Source organism: Diadema setosum, chromosome 19 (assembly GCF_964275005.1).
Source record: "Diadema setosum chromosome 19, eeDiaSeto1, whole genome shotgun sequence".
Taxonomy (NCBI): domain Eukaryota; kingdom Metazoa; phylum Echinodermata; class Echinoidea; order Diadematoida; family Diadematidae; genus Diadema; species Diadema setosum.
Window position 1 is genome coordinate 16903516 of NC_092703.1, and position 22948 is coordinate 16926463.

General features: G+C 41.3%; 1 protein-coding gene across 1 annotated transcript in view; it reads right to left on the reverse strand.

The window, feature by feature from the left end:
* LOC140242309 (uncharacterized) overlaps positions 1 to 22948 on the reverse strand; it is an 81166-nt gene that overhangs the window by 31347 nt on the left and 26871 nt on the right. The window contains exons 9-36 of the mRNA XM_072322051.1: positions 22416 to 22744; positions 21829 to 21973; positions 20345 to 20565; positions 19687 to 19824; positions 18320 to 18464; positions 17409 to 17566; positions 16511 to 16672; positions 15612 to 15756; positions 14851 to 15019; positions 13990 to 14237; positions 13145 to 13270; positions 12397 to 12567; positions 12041 to 12060; positions 11722 to 11866; positions 10870 to 11032; positions 9642 to 9886; positions 8579 to 8971; positions 8014 to 8215; positions 7086 to 7355; positions 5924 to 6138; positions 5521 to 5605; positions 4648 to 4811; positions 3764 to 3811; positions 2789 to 3130; positions 2127 to 2276; positions 1351 to 1515; positions 749 to 865; positions 182 to 298 (exon numbers count right to left, since the gene is read on the reverse strand). Of these exons, the coding sequence (XP_072178152.1) occupies positions 182 to 298; positions 749 to 865; positions 1351 to 1515; positions 2127 to 2276; positions 2789 to 3130; positions 3764 to 3811; positions 4648 to 4811; positions 5521 to 5605; positions 5924 to 6138; positions 7086 to 7355; positions 8014 to 8215; positions 8579 to 8971; positions 9642 to 9886; positions 10870 to 11032; positions 11722 to 11866; positions 12041 to 12060; positions 12397 to 12567; positions 13145 to 13270; positions 13990 to 14237; positions 14851 to 15019; positions 15612 to 15756; positions 16511 to 16672; positions 17409 to 17566; positions 18320 to 18464; positions 19687 to 19824; positions 20345 to 20565; positions 21829 to 21973; positions 22416 to 22744 (4998 nt within the window). The remainder of the gene's footprint in view (positions 1 to 181; positions 299 to 748; positions 866 to 1350; positions 1516 to 2126; positions 2277 to 2788; positions 3131 to 3763; positions 3812 to 4647; positions 4812 to 5520; positions 5606 to 5923; positions 6139 to 7085; positions 7356 to 8013; positions 8216 to 8578; positions 8972 to 9641; positions 9887 to 10869; positions 11033 to 11721; positions 11867 to 12040; positions 12061 to 12396; positions 12568 to 13144; positions 13271 to 13989; positions 14238 to 14850; positions 15020 to 15611; positions 15757 to 16510; positions 16673 to 17408; positions 17567 to 18319; positions 18465 to 19686; positions 19825 to 20344; positions 20566 to 21828; positions 21974 to 22415; positions 22745 to 22948) is intronic.

The following is a 22948-nucleotide window of genomic DNA, read 5'->3' on the forward strand; positions in this document are numbered from 1 at the left end:
GCATCGAAATAATATAATTATAATTATTTTGTAACCTGTTCTTATGACAATTAGATGCATGCATTATGCACTTGTACTGGGAACAGAATGGCCATTTAGTTTTTGTATGGACTGATGAAAATGATTTGTTTGCTAGAGCATAAGCTGTTCAATTGTATCAGGAAATAGCGGTGGTGCTCACGGCAGTAGTTAGGCTCGTCCTCCCAGCTGTTTCCTGGACAATCCTTCACGCCATCACACAGGATGCGAAGTGGAAACCACGTACTGTCGTAGCACTGGAACCCCACGTTGGAAGACTCTGCAGTATTCGATAAGAATTTGATATTCTGATGAGACATCAATAAGTATGTCACGAGTGAGTATTGAAACAAAGGACAAGATCTGGTAAGATCTGTCCACTATCAGGAGAACTGCGGCTATCGCATTGTTTGAGAGCCCCCTTTATACATAGCACAAGATGGGGAATGTAAGATGGAGAAAACCTGTCCAGGTAACGAATCAATGATATTGCTTCTATAAGAGCCTTAATGGTCGTAGATGAACTATTAGTGATCCTAAAAAATTTGTTTTTAAATCCATCATAATTTTTTATAAAAAGAAAATTATACCACAATATTGGTAATTTTATTCTGTATTTTATCATAATTTCTTTGTCTCGTGATAATGCGCGTAGAAACGTCGGTATTAAGCACTATATAAGTGTTATTTATTGTTATGAAAATAATCATTATTATGTAACATTACTTACGACATGCTATCTCGTCCGACCCGTCGATACACTGGGGAAGTAGATCGCACCGTTGGCTGATCGGGATGCACTGGCCGTTGTCACAGGAGAACGAATCTTCTGAACATGTGGGATACTCTGAGAAGAAGGCATAAATCCAGCGTTTATTGATGTGTTCGAACTGCAATACTGCCATAATAAATGAAACAACTATCAAACCTAATAATGTTGGATATAACAGCTGTTGATATGTGTCCCAGTGGATAAGACCGTGGACATATCTTTAAATTCATGTTCATTCATATCCCTCGAGAAGTTTCTACTGGTCAGAAAAAAAAAATCAGGTTTCAATCATGATTTTATACAACGCTAAATAACAGACTAATCAGTTGACAGATAATAGGTACCTTGTACCTCTGTGAGATATGAAGTCTAACGTACGACAAAGATTGGATAAATAGATATAGGACTGGTAGAAGGGGAAAAAGAGATACCTTGATGGCCATTCGAAATAGATAGACATTTTGAAAAAGAATAGAAACTTGACAGGATGATCGAAACATAAAGAGAGAGCCACTGAGAGACGGAAAAACTGATGGTGATAACAAAAGATAGCGATTTACCACATTCTTCGTCCGAGCCATCTGCGCAGTGCTTGATGAAGTCACAAAAGAATGAGACAGAGATACACTCGCCCGATTTACATCGGAAGAAGTTACTTCGGCAGACCGGGAGTTCTTCCGTGTCACTCTGTATGGTCAGCGGTGAACTTGTTACGGTGGTTACCTCTGTAAGATATGAAGTCTACCATTAGTTTTTATTGTTATCAATCCCATTATCATTATTTGATGATTCTTCTTATTCTTCTCGATATTCTTTGTTCAGGGAATGCAACAGTGAAAACTTGCTTGGCAATGATGGATGGGCACAAGAATAAAGTAACTTAGGGCATCGGAATAGAAAATAAATCAAACGAAAAAAAATAGAATTGACGTTCACTCAGATTTAGAGAGACCAAAATCCCTGAAATGGAGAAACTTTTAGAGTCATGATTAAGATGGTGATTGTATGGGGTAAGGGTTTGCAGTTGGCAACTGGAATGTTTTAAGGCGATTACGTCATCACGTCGTCAACTTGTGAAAACATTTGAAACTTCCATAACTTTCTTTCTTCATGATGTCCGATATTTCACGGAAACTTCTATCTTTTCGCCTGTATGCTTCTTCTCTATTCTCCAAAGTCAATTTGAGCATGAGAGACAATACAAAACCAGCCAAAGACATTTTGGTTGTAGAATACGCTGACTACTCAGTATTATTCAAGAAGTGTTGAATAAGATGACTTTACTGCTAAATGTATGCCAAAGAAACTTTTTGATTCACAAACAGCTTTTAAAGACGTGTTAATACTTTACCTGGTGGCGGACATAGTTCTGGGGATTCGTCGCTCCCGTCCGTACAGTCAGTGTGTCTGTCGCAAACGTACACGTTGTGCACGCACTCTCCAGATCCGCACTGAAACATGTGCGCCAAGCAAGTACTGGGGTTTTCTAGCAGGCAAGAGAGGAGAGAAAGACCTCATCAGAAATTACATGTATTCGTCTTTGTTTTTCATCAGGCAAAGCTCTCGTTTTTATGTGCTCTCTTTACTTAATGGTAAATAATTCGCAGTTTTGCCCATTCTGAATGAAATCACTACAGGGCCAAACTACCTTGGAATGATAATTGATATAGCTAGTTTTTATAAAGCGCATTTCACACTTGTAAAGTATCTTACAGACTATTATTGCCCCGGTCACTGGATACATCATTTCCAACTAGCACTAACAGTGCTCACTCTCTACTCTCTCATTCCAGCCAGTCGTAGCCATTTCACAGATCAACCAACATAAATTTTCTCGTTCTACCGGGTAGCCTTTAACACTCCTGGGTGGAGAGCAGTTATGTGGACATGTAAAGGGCAAACGTGTCTGGCTTCGCATGGGCCCTAACCCACGAACCATCCCATGCTCATGTCGTTTCATTCAGAGACGAGCAACGACAAAGTTGAGATTGAACTAACCCACTGCTGGTTTCGAACAGATGACCGCACCCATATTGCTCGAGCAATCGATTAGTTTCATCTGAAACTTGACTCTACCGTCCACCTGTTCCTTCACCAACACCTGACATGACCTCGACTTCGCGTCTTCTACCAGGATGGTGTCGAAGTCGCGCGCACTCGGCCACAGGTGGTCGGCGTAAAAGGTCAGCTGCCGCGACAACGGGATGGTCATGAACTGGAGCTTAGAAGAGCCAGGCGGACAGGACGATTGTGACGTTACATTGGAGGCGTGGCGCGCCGGCTGGAGAGAGATTAGTCGCACGCAGGAGGAGCCAATCAGGTCCCAGGGCTGATCGCAAGCTGATTAGATTGAGGAATCAAATAATACAGTCAATTAGATGTGGGAATATCAATCACTTTCAGTGACTTTTTGCATCGGACTGATTTGTTGTATTTCAAAAATAATGTGATGTTGGAAGTGAGAATTGAATGGAATTAAATTGAATTGAATTGAATTGAATTGAATTGAATTGAATTGAATTGAATTGAATTGAATTGAATTGAATTGAATTGAATTGAACTGAGTTAAATTGAATTGAATTGAAATGAACTGAATTGCATTGCACTGCACTGCATTGAATTGAATTGCATTGAATTGAATTGGAAAAAGCTCTCGTGATATGCAGTCAATTCACTATAATCTTTTTAGAAGGTGTTGCAGATGTCAAATCTCAATGTTTGATTATAGTCGTTGTGTTCAGGTGGAATAATCAAACCCTCCCCCATTGGAGAAAGGCTTGTAAGTTTCACGTTAAATTTTGCAACAACAATTTGGGCTTAAACACTTTCATCAGAGCCTGAACTGTTTTATAACCAATTCAGATATAAGACGATGTAAACTATTAACAGTCATATCTCAAAATCCACATCATTTTAACTCTGTAAAGCAGCACTATCTTTATTTTCATTTAAAAATGTTAAACCATTCCTTACCTTTTTGAGAAAATGGTCCGACACGTTGCCTTGATATTTTTCGGAGTCCTGTTGGAAACAAAAGTTTTTATCCCTGCTTTAAATCCCTCATTTCAAGTCATTACAGGACAACCATGCAGCAGTGTGCCGGGATGGGCAATCTTGTGAAGCCTTCTTCATACAAAACATTTCCTTCAAGAGTCTAAATCAGCAAGGGGTTGCAGACTTTTTATAGAACAAATAATTTTGACGTCATTACTATCTTCGAGTCTTTTTTGCAAATACTGATCAAGGTAGTCATCATTTCACTCTGGGTAAGTAACTACAAAACATGAAGCTGTCTTTCCAAAACAAGTGATATATCCTATAATCTTTGTCTCTAGACTTGATTAATCGCTAATTTTGATATGCAGACGTTTATCATAGAATTCAATTTTCACACCACATGTCGTTAACGCACCTTTTAGATCGTAAGTACCGAAAGTTGTAAACACACGGCATCAATCCATATGGTGGTCAATGGAGTTCTTGACAATGTTATCATATAATAACAATATATGTACAATCAGAGTGACCAGAAAGAATAACTTTCTTTAAAAGGCACTATGTTTTCAAGCGTAAATATTGAGGAAGCATATTTTCCTGCATTGTTCATGAATGACGAGATAAAAAAAAAAAAATCGGCCTACCATGATGCAGTACGTTCTACCACATTAAAATTTGATTAAACTTGCGTTTGGTACCATCTGCGATACTGATAAGAGACCATGCAATTATTCATAAACTTGTAACTTGGCAATACAAAAATTCTTCTCTACCACTAAATAAACTGAATGCACTTTTTTTTTTTACATCAACAAACTGCACAACTCTGGGCAGATTGTGCAGTGGAGATATGCACAGACCTGTTGCAGTGTGGGCCGCCTTCTCACACACGAGTTGCATAGCGCTTTTTGAGGCACACGGTACGTCGTGCCACTGACTCATGGAGTGGAGGTTGTGCAGGTTGATGAGAGCGCATTCCTCCAAGTCGCCGCCGTTGGGTTGTCGTAGACCCCAGTCGCTGTTCCTATACAAACGAACCCGGTCATGGTTATTCAGCAGTGATTGTACAGTGTCCTCCCGTTATAACGAACACGATTATAACAAAATTCCTGTTACAACAACGTAAAAATTAAGACCGCATCATTATCCACTCTATGCTTTCTATTGTTTATTTGTTCGGTTATAACAAAATTTCGATATAACGAAAAAATACTGCCGGTCCCGAGGACTTCGATATAATGGGAGTTCACTGTATTAATTCGCAAGGCACAGTTGAATCTCTGAACGAAAGCAACTCGCTGAAGTTTCCATAACAATTTGTCTTATTAGGTGAGCATGCTATAAAAACAATTGGAGGAAACAATGTCACACGCCCCGTCATGATATTTCAAGCGTTCATCATTTGAACTCACTCAAAATCGAACTAGCCATAGGCCTTTTCCTTTTATGGCCCACTCGCGTATGAACTTTGAGGTGACAATCATTTGAAATAATCAACTGCAAGCATACATAACATGTGTTGATATGTTAATACCTAGAGGAAATGATTAGACGCCGATGTAAACGTTTTCGATGACAATTTCGTCTTCTAAAAGGTGTTGTGAAGTCGTTATCATCGTTGAAAGCTGCCAATGGTTACAATCTAGTGCAAATATAATTATTGTTATCATCAAGCATCTGTCTGTTGCATATGAAGACTGCTGTGTTAAAAACTCAGTGACTCGGAAGTATACCTGTCTGGGATGAACCAATCGGCATAGCTGAGAGGACTGTCGTCTACCCAGCGATGGAGGCGCTTTTCACGTTCATATGTCAAACCTGGAATTATAGAAGTAAATCATATAAATATAAATAATGGATATTGTAATTCCTTCGTTTATCCATAGTCTAATTGTGATAGAGCAAATGAAGCCATGACTTGCGTCATGAGAAATGAAAAGGTAGTTTTTATCTCCAAAGTAGCATATTTGATGTGCTACTAATGTAACATGTGAGTGTATGATTACATATTGTGCGTGTGTAGGCCTACTTGTTTGCATATCACCTGGTGCTACAATGTCCGAAGTAGTTAAAAACACAAACATGATACCATCCATCTTCAGTGAAGGCGTTACAGCATACGTGGCTCCATCTTACCGATAAACGTCCTAAGATTATCCCGGAACCACGTAGACGTGAGAAGAATGTGTACGAATCGCATCTCGTCCTCATTCGCTATGCTAACAAGATGCGCCCCTTCATCCCGGCACATGCGGTTGGCGTCCGTCCAGCGCACTCCACTCTCTGTCTGCCGGAGCGCGTAGCAGCTCTCCGCGTACAGCTCCCACCCGGGTGGGCACATCCTGGTTTCTTTGACGGTAAATGAAACAAAATAAACGAAGAACAAGAAAGGCATGTGAATTCAGCATGCACGTGTACGTGACCAGTATGTCAATGCGAAATTGATGATTAGAACTGCCTAACGTGAAGTCCTCACTCTTAAGCATGTCCTTTCAAAACTGCTAGAAACACAAAATATGAATGAAGGTTAGATCCCCACAGACAACAATGTAAAGAACAAAAGCATATGCATTCATATGTGTTCGTCCCTTTGCCAAGATTTAGAGGAATGCGTATCTTTTATAAAGTAAGAAAAGTAGTTTGGTAGGAGTAACCAGTGACGAAATAAGACGATGTACCAGACGAATTGCTAAAAAAAATTGTTGGATATCGAATTAACGATTACTATTCGGAAATATGCTGTGATGTCACTCCTGTTTGTTACTAAATACCTGGCCCTTCTTATCATCATCATAATGACTTTTTATTTCAGAACCTCAGGAAAACTACCGGATTATTGACAATTTTCCCTACATGAAGTAGCGATACTGTTCTATTTGGAGTTAGTTATAAAAACAAATTGTTGACCTATTTGAGAACTTGAAGTTCCTTCAATTGGCGATGCTGTATGAGAAGACTCCAGTTTCCTTTCTTAGCCATGATCATACCACTTATTTTGTGTGTTCCTTTTGCTATTTGTCAGAAATTAACTATGATAAAGTTTCTGCTTTTTTTAATTTGCAATACCATCACAGTTTAACATGTCGGAGATGTCAATCTCCTCGTTTACCATACAGAGTCGGGTTAGAATTAATGTCGAGCATGTGTCCATGATAGTCAAGAGTGTCCTTTGTTTTGGCAATGGAAGCTATACCGTTTGAGCTGCATGTATCGTTTTGATGGAGGCCAATCTCATTTAACACCACGATGTTAAGCATCATAAACATGCCTGTTTCCAAAAGAAAAAGTCAGTTTTCTGGGCAGCGGTCGATTTTTTTCCCTCATACCTTTACCCGGTGCAACGATAGGTGTTGTCGGCCCGTCTTCCAGTGTCTCTTGGAACGTAGTGCCCCTGTAGACAGCGTAGAAGCCACGCCCTGTCCCGCTACCAAGCGAGCGGAGCTTGATGTACATGGAGTTGAAGCTGGCGACCACAACTTCGGGAGGAGGGAGGCTGTTGCAGTAAGTCCCTATCAGCGGCGTCATTTCGGTCGCTCCATCGTGAATGCTCAACGTGTCACCTTCACACCTAACCGTCAAAGATTACAGGGAAATACATTTTCATTCTGTTCACTTTATCTGTTTATTGAGCTGCCAAATGAATCTGTAGTCAAATTTTCATCTGCACAGTAATACACAAATTCTTTAAGTGCGCGAATAATTCATAAATATTCATAGATATCGCTGTTTTTGTTTAGTCTGCCATGTGTCATAGGATGAGCCATGAGCACACACAGGCATCGTCTGTTTTGTTTTGTTTGTTTGTTTGTTTGTTTTTTTTGGGTTTTTTTGTTTTGTTTTGTTTTGTTTTGTTTTGTTGATCAATGACAATCTTTCTGCTGTTCGTCAAGGGGGACGAACCCAGCAGCTCACATACTTACAAGTGGCCTCGTAATTTGGCTCTTCACTTGCTACAAAAACAGAACCTTGATGACAGTTATGCCGCTCAGTATAACATTAATTCAAAAACGCTAATCATCATCTTGTAGACTTTTAAGTGATGAAGTGGACTTCATGGGACGTGTTCATACGAAAACAGAACTAAAAACGTTATGAAATTTGTTGTAATTTATACTCATTACTATATTCTCACGACAAGACTAAATCACGCACACTTAAACATGGCGACTGTCGCTCTATTTCTCTTGGACACTTTATAACTTCATATTCGGTTCACGCGTATCTACCTTAAGCCGGGTGAGCCAATTTCAAAGTCCTCAAAGCGAAGCTGGATAAAGGTGCCATGTCTGGTGGTGATTCGCCATCTTGGACGAGCGTTGGGTTGGTATGGCAACGGATAGTTAGGGGACGCCACTGCCGCGCTGTCGTAGTTACAGACGATTTCTTCGGTGGTCGATTCGTAGTTTCCGACCTTACAACCAGGTACAGCTGACATGAATAAGAAATTTAATTACTTAAACTGGGGCAAAGTGCGACTGAGAGATAGATTTGGCGGGAAACTATCATCGTCCACCCACTCTTGTCAAATGTATTGAATTCATAAGCAAACAAACGTTTGTAACTGAACTTTCGGTCTGAACTCGTAATTTCATAATCTACAGCCCCCTTCACCTGTGAACACATACGCACACTCCTGCAACTCCTCATACTAGAATCAATGAACACAAACCCTTCTACATGTATACACAGACAATGATACTTACGGAGTACGCACCAACGCACACACATACACAACAAACAAACAGGTCTTCTACCACTAACATCCCAATTCTTCCATTATGTTCCATTCACCTTGTGACGAATACACGACATGAAATCCGTGAGACTCTGAATCCAGACCAGTCTGAAAGATGAGAGTGACGGACGATACATTTGTCATGACGTAGCCAGCGCGCGTCCCACAGAGTAGATGGCGGGAACGGCCTTCGTCCCACCGACGCGACGTTGGGACGATCTCTACGCTGTCCACGCACGCACCAGAGTCGGCGTCGCGTTCAACGTCGAATTCCGTGAAGTTGAGGAAGATAAACTTGCCCTCTGGTAGCGTGATGGTCCAGGTGCAGGCGGAGAAAGGCTGGACACTGGACCGTCCGAGGTTGTCGAGGGAGAAGTTTCCCCGTGGTGCCGTGAAGGGGTCCTGCCTCCCACATCCCGGATCGCACTCTTCATGCGACTGAGAGCAATCTGAAGGTGAAACGAATGCGATGTGGATTTAACAGAAGGCTGCTTGTACAATTACCCCACCTCCACCCCACCCCCCCCAAAAAAAAAGCCATTTACGTTTCCACTGTCCACTGATTTCAGAAGTGTTTCCTCCCTGATACTAGTATGATTAATCTCTGTTCTCAGGAATATAATGAATTGCCATCTACGCTTACTGGTCACATGATAGCAAGTTAAATACTCATCCCATGAAGAGGTCAGGCAAGGGTCAATGTTGCTTTGCCTCGATCCCAACACGAGTCTCATTCGCGATTGGAACAAGGAGGGGAAGAATCCAGGGAAAGAGCATGTTTGGTTCGTGGTCATTCGTTACTATTGTACCATACTCCGGTAAAATTTACTGATATAGGCCTTAATTGGAGTAAATGTGACAGAGAGTATTCCAAGTAGATTAAGTAATCAAGTTGTGTCTTTGAAACCATCCTCAGTACTCTCCATAGTGGTGGCTCCAAACTGTATCGCGAGAGAATTGAGCGAGGCAAGGTTAATTTTCGATCAGTCGTATATGGATGGATTGCCACATAGGATGTGAACACATGACAGACACTACTCATCCTACATGCAGTTATTTTGATCTATACCCTCGTAACGGATTCGTAACTCACACGTAGTTTATAAGGCATCGTGTTACCTAGAGTGTCGTAGGTCGCAATGAAACCGAGCTTCTTCGGCATGTCTGCTTCCAGCGCCCCCATCTCCAGCCTTAAGGTGACGTCATTTGACCTTGACTTGACCTTGAGGTCCCGGAAGTGGCCACAGTAGGAGCCTCGGAGGAGTTGTCCCTTGTTTGGGATGCGGTCAGTGATGTTCAGAGTGTCGATGCAGATAGCGGCAGAGTGGCTGGAACGGCGGAGGGTCATCTCGTGGAAGAAAAATCTATGTGGAATAAATCGATGAGGAAAAAAAAAACATCGGTCATGTAGTCTAAAATAAGTGTATTAGCGGAAGACAGTTCAGCATTCATTTTGATCAGCAACTTTACTTAATATATTCTCTTTCTCCTGCTTGCGTACGTATGACATATAATGTGGCCCCATTGTCCCACTCAACGACATCAGCCAACCAAGACGCAATGGATATCCTCCAACATGTAATTTCTTGAAGGTTTGTTCACGTATTGTACACTGCATGATGTCCGCTCACGTAAGTCTGCGTTAGTTTGATAGCATTGTGTGTGTATAGCATTCGTTAAAAAAGAGTTGGTAATGCGCGTTTCATTCGTTGAAAGAGTGAATGACAACATTCCTTCTTGTTCAAGTTGTCGCTTCTCTCCCTTCTCTCCATCTTATTTCTTGTTATCATCTTCATTGTCATTATCACATCATCCTCATCATCATCATCATCATCATCATTATGGCATTCACCTTTGCGACATGATTGTTTTATTCACATTTTTCATTCTTCTTCTACTATAACTTTGCATCTATTTCATCTACTTCTTTCTCTCCTTTCTTCATCTTTGCTTTCTTTTTCTTTTTTCTTTTTGTGTTTTTCTTCTTCTTTCTCCGCCTATCTTAATATCAGAATCTTGCCAAAACAATTTCGCACATAATTACCATACATCAGTCGATATAATACTGACGCAATACAGAGGTATTGGCATAATGTACACTGAGAAATTTACAGGGACTGTTTCCTGAAAAGTTTCACAGTTAAATATTTTATTTTTTTCGTAGACTAATGAGATGAAACCTGTGATCTAGTTCGGGCTAATCATAAGTTGTTTCTTCTTCTTCTTCTTCTTCTTCTTCTTCTTCTTCTTCTTCTTCTTCTTCTTCTTCCTCTTCTTCTTAAAATAAAGTACAGGCCACCATGTGGTGTATCAACGTACTGATTATACCAGGACTTTCTTTTCCTACCTAATGATCTGTCCTTCTGGTACATGGATCCTCATCTGGCACCACTGACCCGTGTTGTACCAAGGGGGAAAGCTCACGGATTCCACTAGACCAAAAGTCAGACTGGTTTCTACGACAGACTGGTGTGACTCCCACAACTCCTCGCAACGCAGAGAAGCGAATTCTGTCCATAAACCAGTAAAGAAGACATGATTACCAGGAACAAATGGACAGCAAGGGAGTGACTTATATCATCTTTTCCTTCTCAAGAATTGCACAGAAAGTATCTTGAAGTGACTGCTATTTTTGCTTCTAGCGCATGTTTTTTTTTTTATTTACTTGACCGTTTTATAGGGGATAAGGACCTTTGTTGTGAATATGCAATGCATGTAAAAGTGTCAATTGCAAAACAAGCGAAAGACAGAATCAATTTTGGCACCTCCAAAATCCACAGGAATAGAGGATATTGTTGTCATAATGTGAGACATACATATAAACGTACACACATACATACATCATACACACATACTAACTATACTATGAGCACTTCTTGGACACTTCTCATTAAACGTGACATCATTGGAATTAGACATAAAGACTAAAAATTACGTATATAATCATTAGAAAAACATGCAGCCGTCTCATGGAGCGTAAATGCAAACAAACTCAGTTTTAATATCAGTCAAGGAAAAAAAGCTTCAGAGCTTTTTTTAACAACTGAAGAGTGAAGATTTTCTAATGGCCTAACGAAAATTATTTCATTCTTGAGAATCAACTACCGTAAAAGCCTATCAGCTGCTTGATTTAGGGTTTACTGGATAATTAAGTCTTTTTTCACAAGAAGATGAGAGGAATCCAAAGAGAGTGCCAAACCTGTGGAGCAAATCGCCGAAGACTCTTCCTCCATGTACCACGGCGTCGGGTCGGGCGACGAGGAGGGTGTCGACCACGGCATAACCCACCGTGGCCATCGATGATGATGTCCGAGCTGGTTTCGTTTGTTTCTATGCCTGGACAGCTGTTTCAGTCAGTCAAAAACAGAAACAAAGACAAACAGAAAAGAGGGACCGTATGATTATCTGTACCTATCTTATAACATTAGGCACGCCATGACAAAAATCATACCAACCTTGCAGAGAACATCTCTTGAAATGATATTGCACGTGTCATAGTAATTGTCCAGCCAACAGACCACCACCCTGCCATTAAATGCTTATTTAAATGGTTGACAATCCGCACTATAACCTACATTAAATATCACTGATTCTGAGCAGAAGAACAAATTTTTGTGGGAGAACTCTGCTAAAGAAGATATTTCATTTTATCACTATTACTCTTATTATCATCATTATTGATGCTATAATTGTTGTTGTTGCTATTTTTACTATTACGATGATGACGACGATGATGATGATGATTATCGTTATTGTTGTTGATATCATTATTTCAATATACTACTACTACTTCATTTACTGATGCAGCTACAACTATTATCATCATCACTATTCGTGTATTTTATGGTGCATCATGTCAAAGCAAGGAAAATACAAACCCCTGAGTCTTCTGGGAAAGTTGTCAGGGATTGTCTAGGACGACATTCCAAGGCTGATGTCGTATTACTGAACGGGGAGCGCTCGAAGTCAGCGTGGAATTCGCAAACCGTTCCGTTCTGAGTGAGATTTGCTTCAGCCAGGTAGTGGAATTTGCTCTGACAAACAGCTACAATGACAGACAGAGAAGTAAGGTAAACTCCTGTAAGAGATGCTTATTTTTTCAGATAATGTCAGGAGAAGAAAAATATTTGAAAGCAGCCTGTTTTGAGAAAGAAGAAAGCTACAGTGTTTCATTCCAAATAAAAGTTTTAACAGCATGACATACTGCGCAGTAACCTGGATAACCATTTACAATCTTATATTGTATGTTTAATGATAATGTTTGATATCCAAGGTCTATATTGTTCTGATTTTATGTCAGTATTGTATGGGACAAATTATTTGTTAAATAGGGTCTCAAATTTTGTCCTCTCTTCTTTTCTTTAAAAAAAACAACAACAACATAAACCTATCTAACGTTTCAAATCTCAAGGAAAAGTGGTCGTCACAGAGACAACGATTAAAACTGCTTATTAAAGAGATGATAAATCATGTACATCATACATGCATCATTTTTCCAGTTCCTCAGTTCACTTAACACAGGCAAAATGCATGCTGTGGCACATAAGAAATCTAGGTGGTGTGACATGTATACACCACTCTGTTCTACTGTGCTCAGACTGAAACGTTTGATTGAACCGTACATGTACAGGTGGAGCCATTAAGACTCTCCAAGTGATAGCCTCGTGGACACATGCAGTGAAAGCTGCCCTCTACGTTCTGGCATCTATGCGAACATCCGTTGTCTCTCGTCAAGCATTCATCGACGTCTGTAAGAAAACAAACATTGAAATATATGTCATAGAGGTTATTTAACGTCTTTCGGAGGTCAGAATGTCGAAGTGGCAGTGACGTCACTCACCTTCATCTTCGTATGGCACGATGTACAGTATTTGCTATCGTTTGCTCATTGGTACAAGTCAGCCTCGAAGAAAGAATCGTATTGCGCTGGTATCGTTCACTTTTGTCCGGAAAGGTGTGAGTAAAAGACTACGTTTTACCACGTCATCTTCGTGAGATGTGAACTTATACCCCTTGCATGTATAGATTTTGATTTCCTCATGAATAGGTTGTATATTTTCTGCCTTGTCAGACGGACTGAAAGGGGCATTCCAGACGATTTTCATGATTTTATATTATGTAGTACATAAATCGACAGCTCCATGCATAGATTTGTGGAATTCACTGTAAGCACGCTGTCATTATCACGCGTTGGAAATTAACTAAGCCTTACTTCCGACGGCTAATTCAGTTAAAACTCTGCTGAAGGCATGCATTATAACAAATATCATCATACACCCAGATGGTATCATTGTCACAACTGAGGGCTACCCTCTGTATAATTTCCCCCTTGAACTCTTTACTTAAAACATTTTATCCGAGTGTATTGAATAATTTGTTTTTATCTAACTTTGGATATAAACAAATGAATAACAAACACAAACACACAAACATACGCACGCACGCACATACGCATTCGCTACCTTACCAATCTGACATACAGTGGCTCGTGAGATGAGGTCGTCTCGACACTTATAAGCTCGCCACTTCATGCCATCGTCCATGTCGAAGGACACGCACCAGTCCTCCGTTGAGTTTACGTCCACCTGGTCAGGTGTCCAGCGAAAATTCTGGAAGGTGGACGGGGTCCCGTCCCGCCACGTGAAGCTGTGCTGACCCTGAGACTGGAGCATGCGGAGTCCGATCACGTACTGATATCGGTATGGAAGCTCAAACCTGCATGATGTAAAGCGGAGCGATCGATTAATCGTTACTTTAGGTACCTCATGCATCATATAAATTAACATCTTTCGGGGTTTTTTTACATTGTCTGTAATAACCAGTGATGTGTAAGCACTTCAGAAGTTACTCAATGTGTACAAAGACCCATTCCAAATTTGTTGATTTCTAATTGTGCTCATCAGTGCTGTGAATTGTTGCTATCATCATCGTTAATTATTATCAAGTAAGGTGTAACAATTTGTCTATTAAACTATAGGCATGTCACAAACGAGCGACACGTAAGTACATTAACAATTGACATTTTGAAGGGTTATCCATGGATGGTGTCCTCGTCTTGATATGTTCTTACAAAGAGAACGGTGATGACTTTTAAGATACGCTTGTCTACAATGAGTATTTTCATAGTAAAGAAACAAGTTACCACGGGAGGAAATCTGCGGAACGTGAAAACTGTTATGATAAAGGCTGCGGAATGGCTCTGCTAATCTCAAACGCTGAAAAAAAAAACACATCTTGCACAGTCTGCTGTTTTGGCTCTCGTGATTTGAGACTTAATAAAACAGACACCACGGTTACCAAACTAAACAGAAATCACTCGCTCTCTTACTTTGTTCTATTTTTCTCCAGAAAGTCCTGTGTCTTCTGTGAGGAGATGGCAATGGGGTAGCTGCCCTCCATGAAGATATTATCACATGAGTCCACCTTCTGGTTGTTGACGGTGGACAGGCAAAACCCGTCGTGAGCTACGCTAGTCTCGCCGCAGATCTGTCCGTATTCTGTTTGGGATGGTAAAGTAGAAAGTTATATTTATGAAAACGTAAATTCAGCTGACCAACGAAATGATTCCCATTGAAAATAAACAGTGACGGCAAATGTCTACCGCGTTTTCTTTGTTCTACCCCATCAGTTCTCCTGTAGTGTTATGTTTGGTTTTGACATCAGCAACATATGCCACAGCCACAATCTCTAATCTACTCATTTTCTAGTAGGTGTGTGTATGAGAGAGAGAAAGAGAGGGAGGTATAGATTAGAGAGAATTGAGAGAAAAGAAGAAGGAAAAGAAGGGGAGGTGATAATGAAGACAAGGGATACTAAGTAGGAAAAAATATGAAACAGAACGCATTGGACATTCCCGCATTCAATAATCCAGAATAATAAATATATTTCAGGGCTACCCGTAACGTAAAATATCGGATGAATTTCAAAACAATCGGGAAAATGACTGATGCTAAGTGATTCATCGTGAAGTGATCAAGGTGAAAGGGGATGGAGTAGGAAAGAATTCCCTGTAGGAAAGAATTCCCTGTAAGAAAGAATTCCCTGTTCACTAAAACTGCAAGGCTGTGACAGCAAGCAGGAGGAACGTACCGACAAGTCTACAGCCCAGCAGCTCCAGTCGAACGCAGAACTGACCCCGAGAGGAGCGAGGGTTGAGGCGTACTGCTGAAGTGATGAAGGGTCTCTCCAGGTCGTGTCGCATCTCAGTGTGAGGGTCGGGGTACATGGGGAAGTCCTGATGAGAAGGAACACGATTGGTAGAAAGGTCAGAAATCATTAGGAGGCTCCTTTCAAGTCTTCCTTCACACTCTTTGCATTTAAAGGAGACCTCCGGATGATCTTCAGATTTTTACATTTGAACAACTATAAATTAGTTATACTGAGGACAGAGTTTCAGAATTTGTGACAATCGGGATGAAGAATAAGAATATTTTCAAGATTTAGAACAAATTGCAATGAACAAGGATGATGACATAGCAGAGTCACCATAAAAATGCATGAGTTGTGGCTCAAGGAAGCGGAACAAAAGAAGAAGGCATGCATAAATTATACACAGGTGAACTCTCAAGCAAGCCATTATTGTAATGGAATTACACTGCTACATTTCTAAAATGTATGTGAACATCCTATGTCATCATCCTTGTTCAGTGTAATTTGTTTAAAGTTTTTCAAAGTATTGCTTCTCTGCTCAAGAGCCACTATTATTCCACAAGTCTATACATGGAGTTGTCGATTTATCTACTACATGATGTGGAATTATGAAAATCGTCTGGAATGTCCCTTTAAACGACGGGGCATGGAGTCATACACACGTCAGCGATTATCATAGTTTAGTGATGATAATTAAATTTGCTATGACAACAACTAGCATGCTTATGGCTGATTGGTCGTTGCCTTGTAGCTGCTGTGCGCGCGAATACACAGAAAGCCTGCGCTTCCATTGTTCATATTATATCGACGGAATAAATCTCAAGTGTATACCTCCTTACCATGTGGTTACCGGCGCGATCCGTGTATACCCGCCACTCCTGCTCGTCCTTGCTGAGGTAGAGCAGCCGATAGTACTCGCCCCACATGTACTCGCGAGTCCAGTCATCGTAGCCTCCCTGCGTGATGACACCAGTGATGGTGTACAGCCCCAGCAACTGCACCTGATCATTTCGATAATATTATGAGATTGCCATAGAAACAAGTAATGTTAATATGATTGCATTTGTACCCCGACAAGCGTCATATGACAATTTTAACTTGACTTCGTCCGTCACCTGATCATTATATTATTTCATTAGTGTCCTCACTTTTTCTGTTGTTTATAATGCGACGGCACAAATCCAAATAGTGATTACATTTCTTATACTGGTGGTGCTAATTCAACCAATCACAAATCATGTACAACATAATATACTCTAATTCTTATTTTATGATGAAAACGTAAAGAACGTGAAAACTGAAAGGATATCAGCTGATAGTGGCAATTGCCAGCCGGATTGCCCGGGACACCACATTAGACTGCGTGCAAATTTTTAAGTGTCCATGAATTTCATGTCGTTCTCTAACTACACTTTCTTTTCTAGAGCTGTTATCTTATCACAATATGCCCAGTAAATGCGCTTGCTGATGAGGCAAGAATAGAGTCGTTCATTGTATTCCCCTCTCATCTCGATTGTGACTTCACAATATCAACTCCCATTACAGTGATGCATAAATTTTCGCCACATTGCGAATTGTACGAATTGTCATCGATCAGTCTCAACACAATCGCATCGCAGCTGCCATAAACCAAACTTATTCGTAAGTTCTTTTCTATATGCTCAATAAAACAAAATAACAAAACAAAAATGATGATTTTGATAATAAACGAGTCTTTAGGAAAGATGCGACAAGTACCTCAATCCAGTGATGGTCTCCCCAGCTGCTTGGTATCCAACACCCCCTCGGGAAATGGAGTCGGCCGGCGGCAGGTGGGCCGAACCACTCTTCCACTGCCGACGTGATTTGGCGGTCGGCAATGAACCGCGACTCCATGCCGATACGGTTGCCGCACACTGCAAGACGGGGGTCCGGGATGATTAAATTGAAAAGAAAAAAGAAAATAGACAGATTTAAATCTTTTAATTACGCCTCCGTCATATGTCACGTTTACTCTCTAAGAAAAATCAATCTTATTCTTCACATATTAAGATCGCTCTCACTTTCTATCGCTCTCTCCCTTTAGACCTTAAGACCTTTAGACCTATAGACCTTCAGACCTCTGCTTCAGACCCTTTGGCAACCTATAGTTTCCACATAGCTTCACCGGAATTTTGAGGCAGCGATCCTGAGGGGTTTGGCAGTCACTTGTTATATTAAGGGTTAATGTCATCACATGCCTTCGCATACTAGTTGATGGATTGGAATAAACACAGTTGGGGGCGCTGTGACGTAGTGGATTGGACGCTAAGACTCTAAGATCAAAGGCCCTGAGTTCTAATCCCGTCAAGTGCCTCCATTCTTGGATAAGCTGCATGTCCCTCTCGACCCAGGAGTACAGGTTGATACTTAGCAAAGTGGGGAAATAATACTGACCTAATCCTCAGGCAGAGCAATAGCAACACCGAAGATTTTTATTGTTATTATTATCATGAGGAGGAAGCAGCAATAAAAAACTTGCCAAATCAAAACGTTGCTTATCACCTTAGTTTTTAGCAGCCCGATAGAGGATGACTTTAATTAATGTCCTTTGCGCTCAAAAAAAAAGAAAGAAAGAAAGAAAGGGAAAATCGAAGCCGAAGAGCTACCTAGTATACTTTTTAACTCACCTCTGTGTTTGCATCCAACCAGCTCGAATCTTAGGCAGATACCATTGTGGCTGTACTGAACGACCAAGCGAACTGTCTGAGCCACAGTAGGCTTCTCCAGGTTGTTCCTCACCACCGTGTTGTTGTCCGTGTTGGCCAAGAATATCTGTTGGAAGAAGAATACACTGCTTATTACGTTTCCAGTGCTTTTGTGAGGTAAGATTTAACATGATGACAATGTAATCAGAATGATTTGGGTTTTACGTCTGATACAGACATCGGCAGTCATGATCTTGTGGGGCGCGGTGCCATAGTGGATAAGACTCCCGACTCCAAATCGGAGGACCGGAGTTCTTACGTCCTTGGACAAGATGTTTTTACCCACCATGTCCCTCTCGACCCAGGTGTTTAAACGGGTACGTGGCAACGCTAGAGTGATAATAATGGCAGGGCCATCTGGTAGAGCAGTGGAAACACTGAAGAGGCTACCCTAGATAGATAAGACATTATTGTTATCATTATTATCTCTTCAGTCTTGTCGATATTCTGAAGTTTGAAGAAACCTTGTGTCGCCGAGCTGGTTGTCTGTTATCAAACCGCTAAAGCTCTTAGGATTTGCCAGACGCTTTTTTCCTGTACTTCATTTCACTTTTCACCTTCCCTGTACATCAATTAAAGTCCTAGCATTTTCATTCGTATCCTCCTTATTGCGGATGTTGAGTTGTTGTTCCACACGTTGAAAATGAATCAAAATAAGTTGTAATAAATCAATGATAGTCACGAACAAGACATTCTTTGCACGTGTTTCAAAGCAAGCCAACGTAAGTTTCAGCGACCAAAACATGTCAAAACTTACAAAAACACATATGTTAGAGTTTGCTACTTAACACATTTATATTACAGAGTTTGCTATTTTGCTACCTGACTGCATGTAGACATGAAAATCTACCTTTAAAGTCTTCAATATACTGTATTTTTTTAGTTTATCTGTGTGATGAATTTAATACGATGTATATACAAATTCGATGCTGTTTTCCACTGACACTACGACCACCCGACTTATGGCGAATCTTCTACTAAATTATACATGTTCAAAAAGGTACCGTACACGACGAATACAAAAGACATTTAAGGAAAGTGTGCTAACAGACTTAGTGGATTCCTGCCGTTCATCAAAATCATATGTTACATAATGTACATACTGAATAGACAATCTTGAACCTTGCAAAATCGATTTTGAAGATGTCACAGGGCGGCCATTGTAATTTCTGCATGACACACAACCGTTGATGCCGAAGTCAATGAAGTAGAATGCTAAAATGGACTTGGATTTGGAAACATTGTCATCCCTCCCCGTCCCTAACTGGTTGATGGGAAGAAGCGCTCACCCTGGTTTCGTTGCCAAGCTTGTAGGACCGAAACTGCTGTTTGGACGTCGAGTAGAGAAGAGTGAAAGCCGTGACCCAGCGACGCCCGCATCCCTGGGTCAACACTGCCTTGATGAGATACGATGTCCTCAGGTCCACCTGTCACAGATGGCCAGGAGGGAAGATGACGTCACATTTAGAGAAAGAAAAGGTATGGCAGCATGCAATTCAAAATCCTAGTGCAATTGATATCATTCATCCACAACTTGAACGCTTTTTTTTTTAATGGATCTGTAGAAGTCAAAAGTAACATTACTTTGATAACTAGTAGAGAAATATATCGTTCAAATATGTTGGATCTATATCTTCATCGTGAAATCCGACATAAAGCTGGTGGTAAATGCTATTTGTATAATGTAAACGTTACCATGATCACTTTTCTTTTCTTTTCTTTTCAAAATTTGATGCACGAGGGAGGAGGGGGTCATTGAAAATGGTTTTGACCCACCTGGATCCATTTGATGCACGAGGGAGGAGGGGGTCATTGAAAATGGTTTTGACCCACCTGGATCCATTTGATGCACGAGGGAGGAGGGGGTCATTGAAAATGGTTTTGACCCACCTGGATCCATTTGATGCACGAGGGAGGAGGGGGTCATTGAAAATGGTTTTGACCCACCTGGATCCACTCCTTGACCTCAGGCAAGGTGGGAGTGTCGTAGTCTGCCAAGCGGGAGTTGGAATGGTAGGAGGGCATCCATCCGTTGCCATCTTTCTGCTGCCCGTAAGGACGCAGGCGGGACTGAGGGGGCCCGTAGAGGACCTCACTCAGGCTTGACGAGGCTGTGATGCGACTGTCGTGGATTCGCCCGTTCTGCATCCCCAGCGTGAAGTCGCAGTCTGAAACGTTACAGCCGAGGAAATAAGTAAAGAACTCTACGCAGTTCGCGCATGATGTACAACATAACTCCGAGAATCAATTACAATTATGAAAGAGAAGATTGCTGGAAGACCCTATTCACAATCATACATTTAATTATTGACAAGGTCACAGCTGAACCCAGTGTATGTCGTCTTCATACCGGATACAGGTATTCACTCGTTCAGTGCAAACACCTAATTCGGCTTTGATGGTTAAAAACACAAAATAACATAATTTAGTAGTTCTCCAACTGCTGCGATCTCTAACCTAATCAATTTCTAGTAAATGTGTGTGAGAGGGAGGGAGAGAGAGAGAGAAAGAGAGGGAGGGTGAATTAACGAGAGAGAGAAGGGAGGGAGAGAAAATAAGGAAAAGAAGGAGGAGGTAATAAATAATAATAATAATAATAATAATAATAATAATAATAATAATAAGGTCTTATTTACCCAGGGTAGCCTCTTCAGTGTTACCACTGTTCTACCAGAGAGCCCTGCTATTATTATTACCCTAGCGTTGCCAGGTACCCATTTATACACCTGGGTCGAGAGGGACATAGTGGGTAAAAACGTCTTGTCCAAGGACGTAAGCACTGGGCGGGATTCGAACTCGGGTCCTCCGATCGGGAGTCGGGAGTCTTATCCACTATACCACAGCTCCCCCATACAATAAATACAAGCGAGAATAAGTAGGAAAAGAACTTGAAAGATACAGAACTGATTTTGTTTTCGACAAGAAAGTGAACGATTATACTAAGAAATGTCTAAAATGTCAATTTCGGAGTGCACACGGGGCATAATAGAGTAAGCTTGTCTTTTGCCCCTCCACAGGAGATTTCCTGCACAAGGACCTTGTACGACTGACACCACGGGTATCTCGGAACAATGTCCACAGCAATACGTCCATTCCACAGAGATTTTTCTCTCATCGGTCACTCATCGTTTTCTGCCACCAACCGAAGCGTATCGGATCGCAGTCCGATGAATCCGACTTGTGTTGGTCGACTAGCAGGTGAGTGTCCATGTCGGGCGGTGATCTGATGAGGCAAGATCGTCCGAGGAGAATCATGCGCGACATTTCTGACAATCACTTGAAAGTCGACCAACCAAGTCGGATTCATCAGACTGCGATCCGATATACTTCGGTGGGTGGGGAAACCAACAGAATTTGCTTCCGATGAGTGACCGATGAGAGAAAATCTCTGAGGAATGAGGGTATAAAGCAGACAAACGAGACCGTCTTACCGTCATCTCGACATCCGAGGACCTCCAGCCGCATGGAGATGTTCTTGTACTTCTCAAAGGGAATGATTCTCAGCTGAGCAGCACGGATCGGCGCGTCGAAGTACACGGGTCGCTCACAATGAGGCTCTCCGTTCCCACGGAATAGCTAGGAAATGGATATCAACACATGCAAAGCAGCAAATTCATCTAGAGCACAGTTTCCCGTACCGGAAAATCACTCTTTCTTAATAGTAGCTTTTGTCGCCAGTCTCACAACATAAAGTGAAGACGCAACAATGAATGATTTATTCAAATGCTGAGTGATACTCATCTATTTAACTTCACATAATCTTATGATCTCTTGAAACGTATTAAATAAATGATGTGCATGATATGGAACGCGAGCATGAATGTAGTGGCAAAGAAATCAGCCGACATAGTGCAATCGGAAGACATTTTGTTCACTTGGAAATGGTTAAATACCGGTGATCATGAATACAACAATATAATTATAAGCACTACAAAGAGTCAGTACCAAAAAAAGTCTAAAGCGCGGAACGTGGCTAGCAACCTCACATGCAGTGCTTTTATTATCTTTAAAGACTTACAACGTCGGTGATCTCAAGATGACTGAAGTCCATAATGAACCACCAGAGGTTGTCCAAGCTGTCGTCGTTTCGATACAGTACGTAGAAGCTCTCGACGAAGGCGCCATCGTTGACTCCCTCGCCCTGCACAATCAGGCCGGTGAAGATCATTCGCGACGGGAAGACGATTTCGATGTGCGGCTGTGGGTCGTTGAGGGCGGGCATCCATGAGGAGCTGTTGCCTAGTCTCGCAAAGTGTGGCATGTGCTCCGCGTCGAGGTACGACGACGCAGTGATCTGCGCGTCGGCAATCACACCCGACGCCATGCCGAGAGGAAGAGGACAAAGATCTGTAGGTAACGAGGACCAAATGGAGAACTATATTCTAAGAAGTATCAGGATATCATTGTGACAGTAGCGATTAACAGGATCAAAGCGAAACCAGCGACGAGGGATACATCCGTGCAAACGGAACATATACAGATAAAGACGCTTTTAAGGTTTGGAAATCAAAACACCACGATGCAGGAAAGCAAAGAAAACAAAATCAAAGC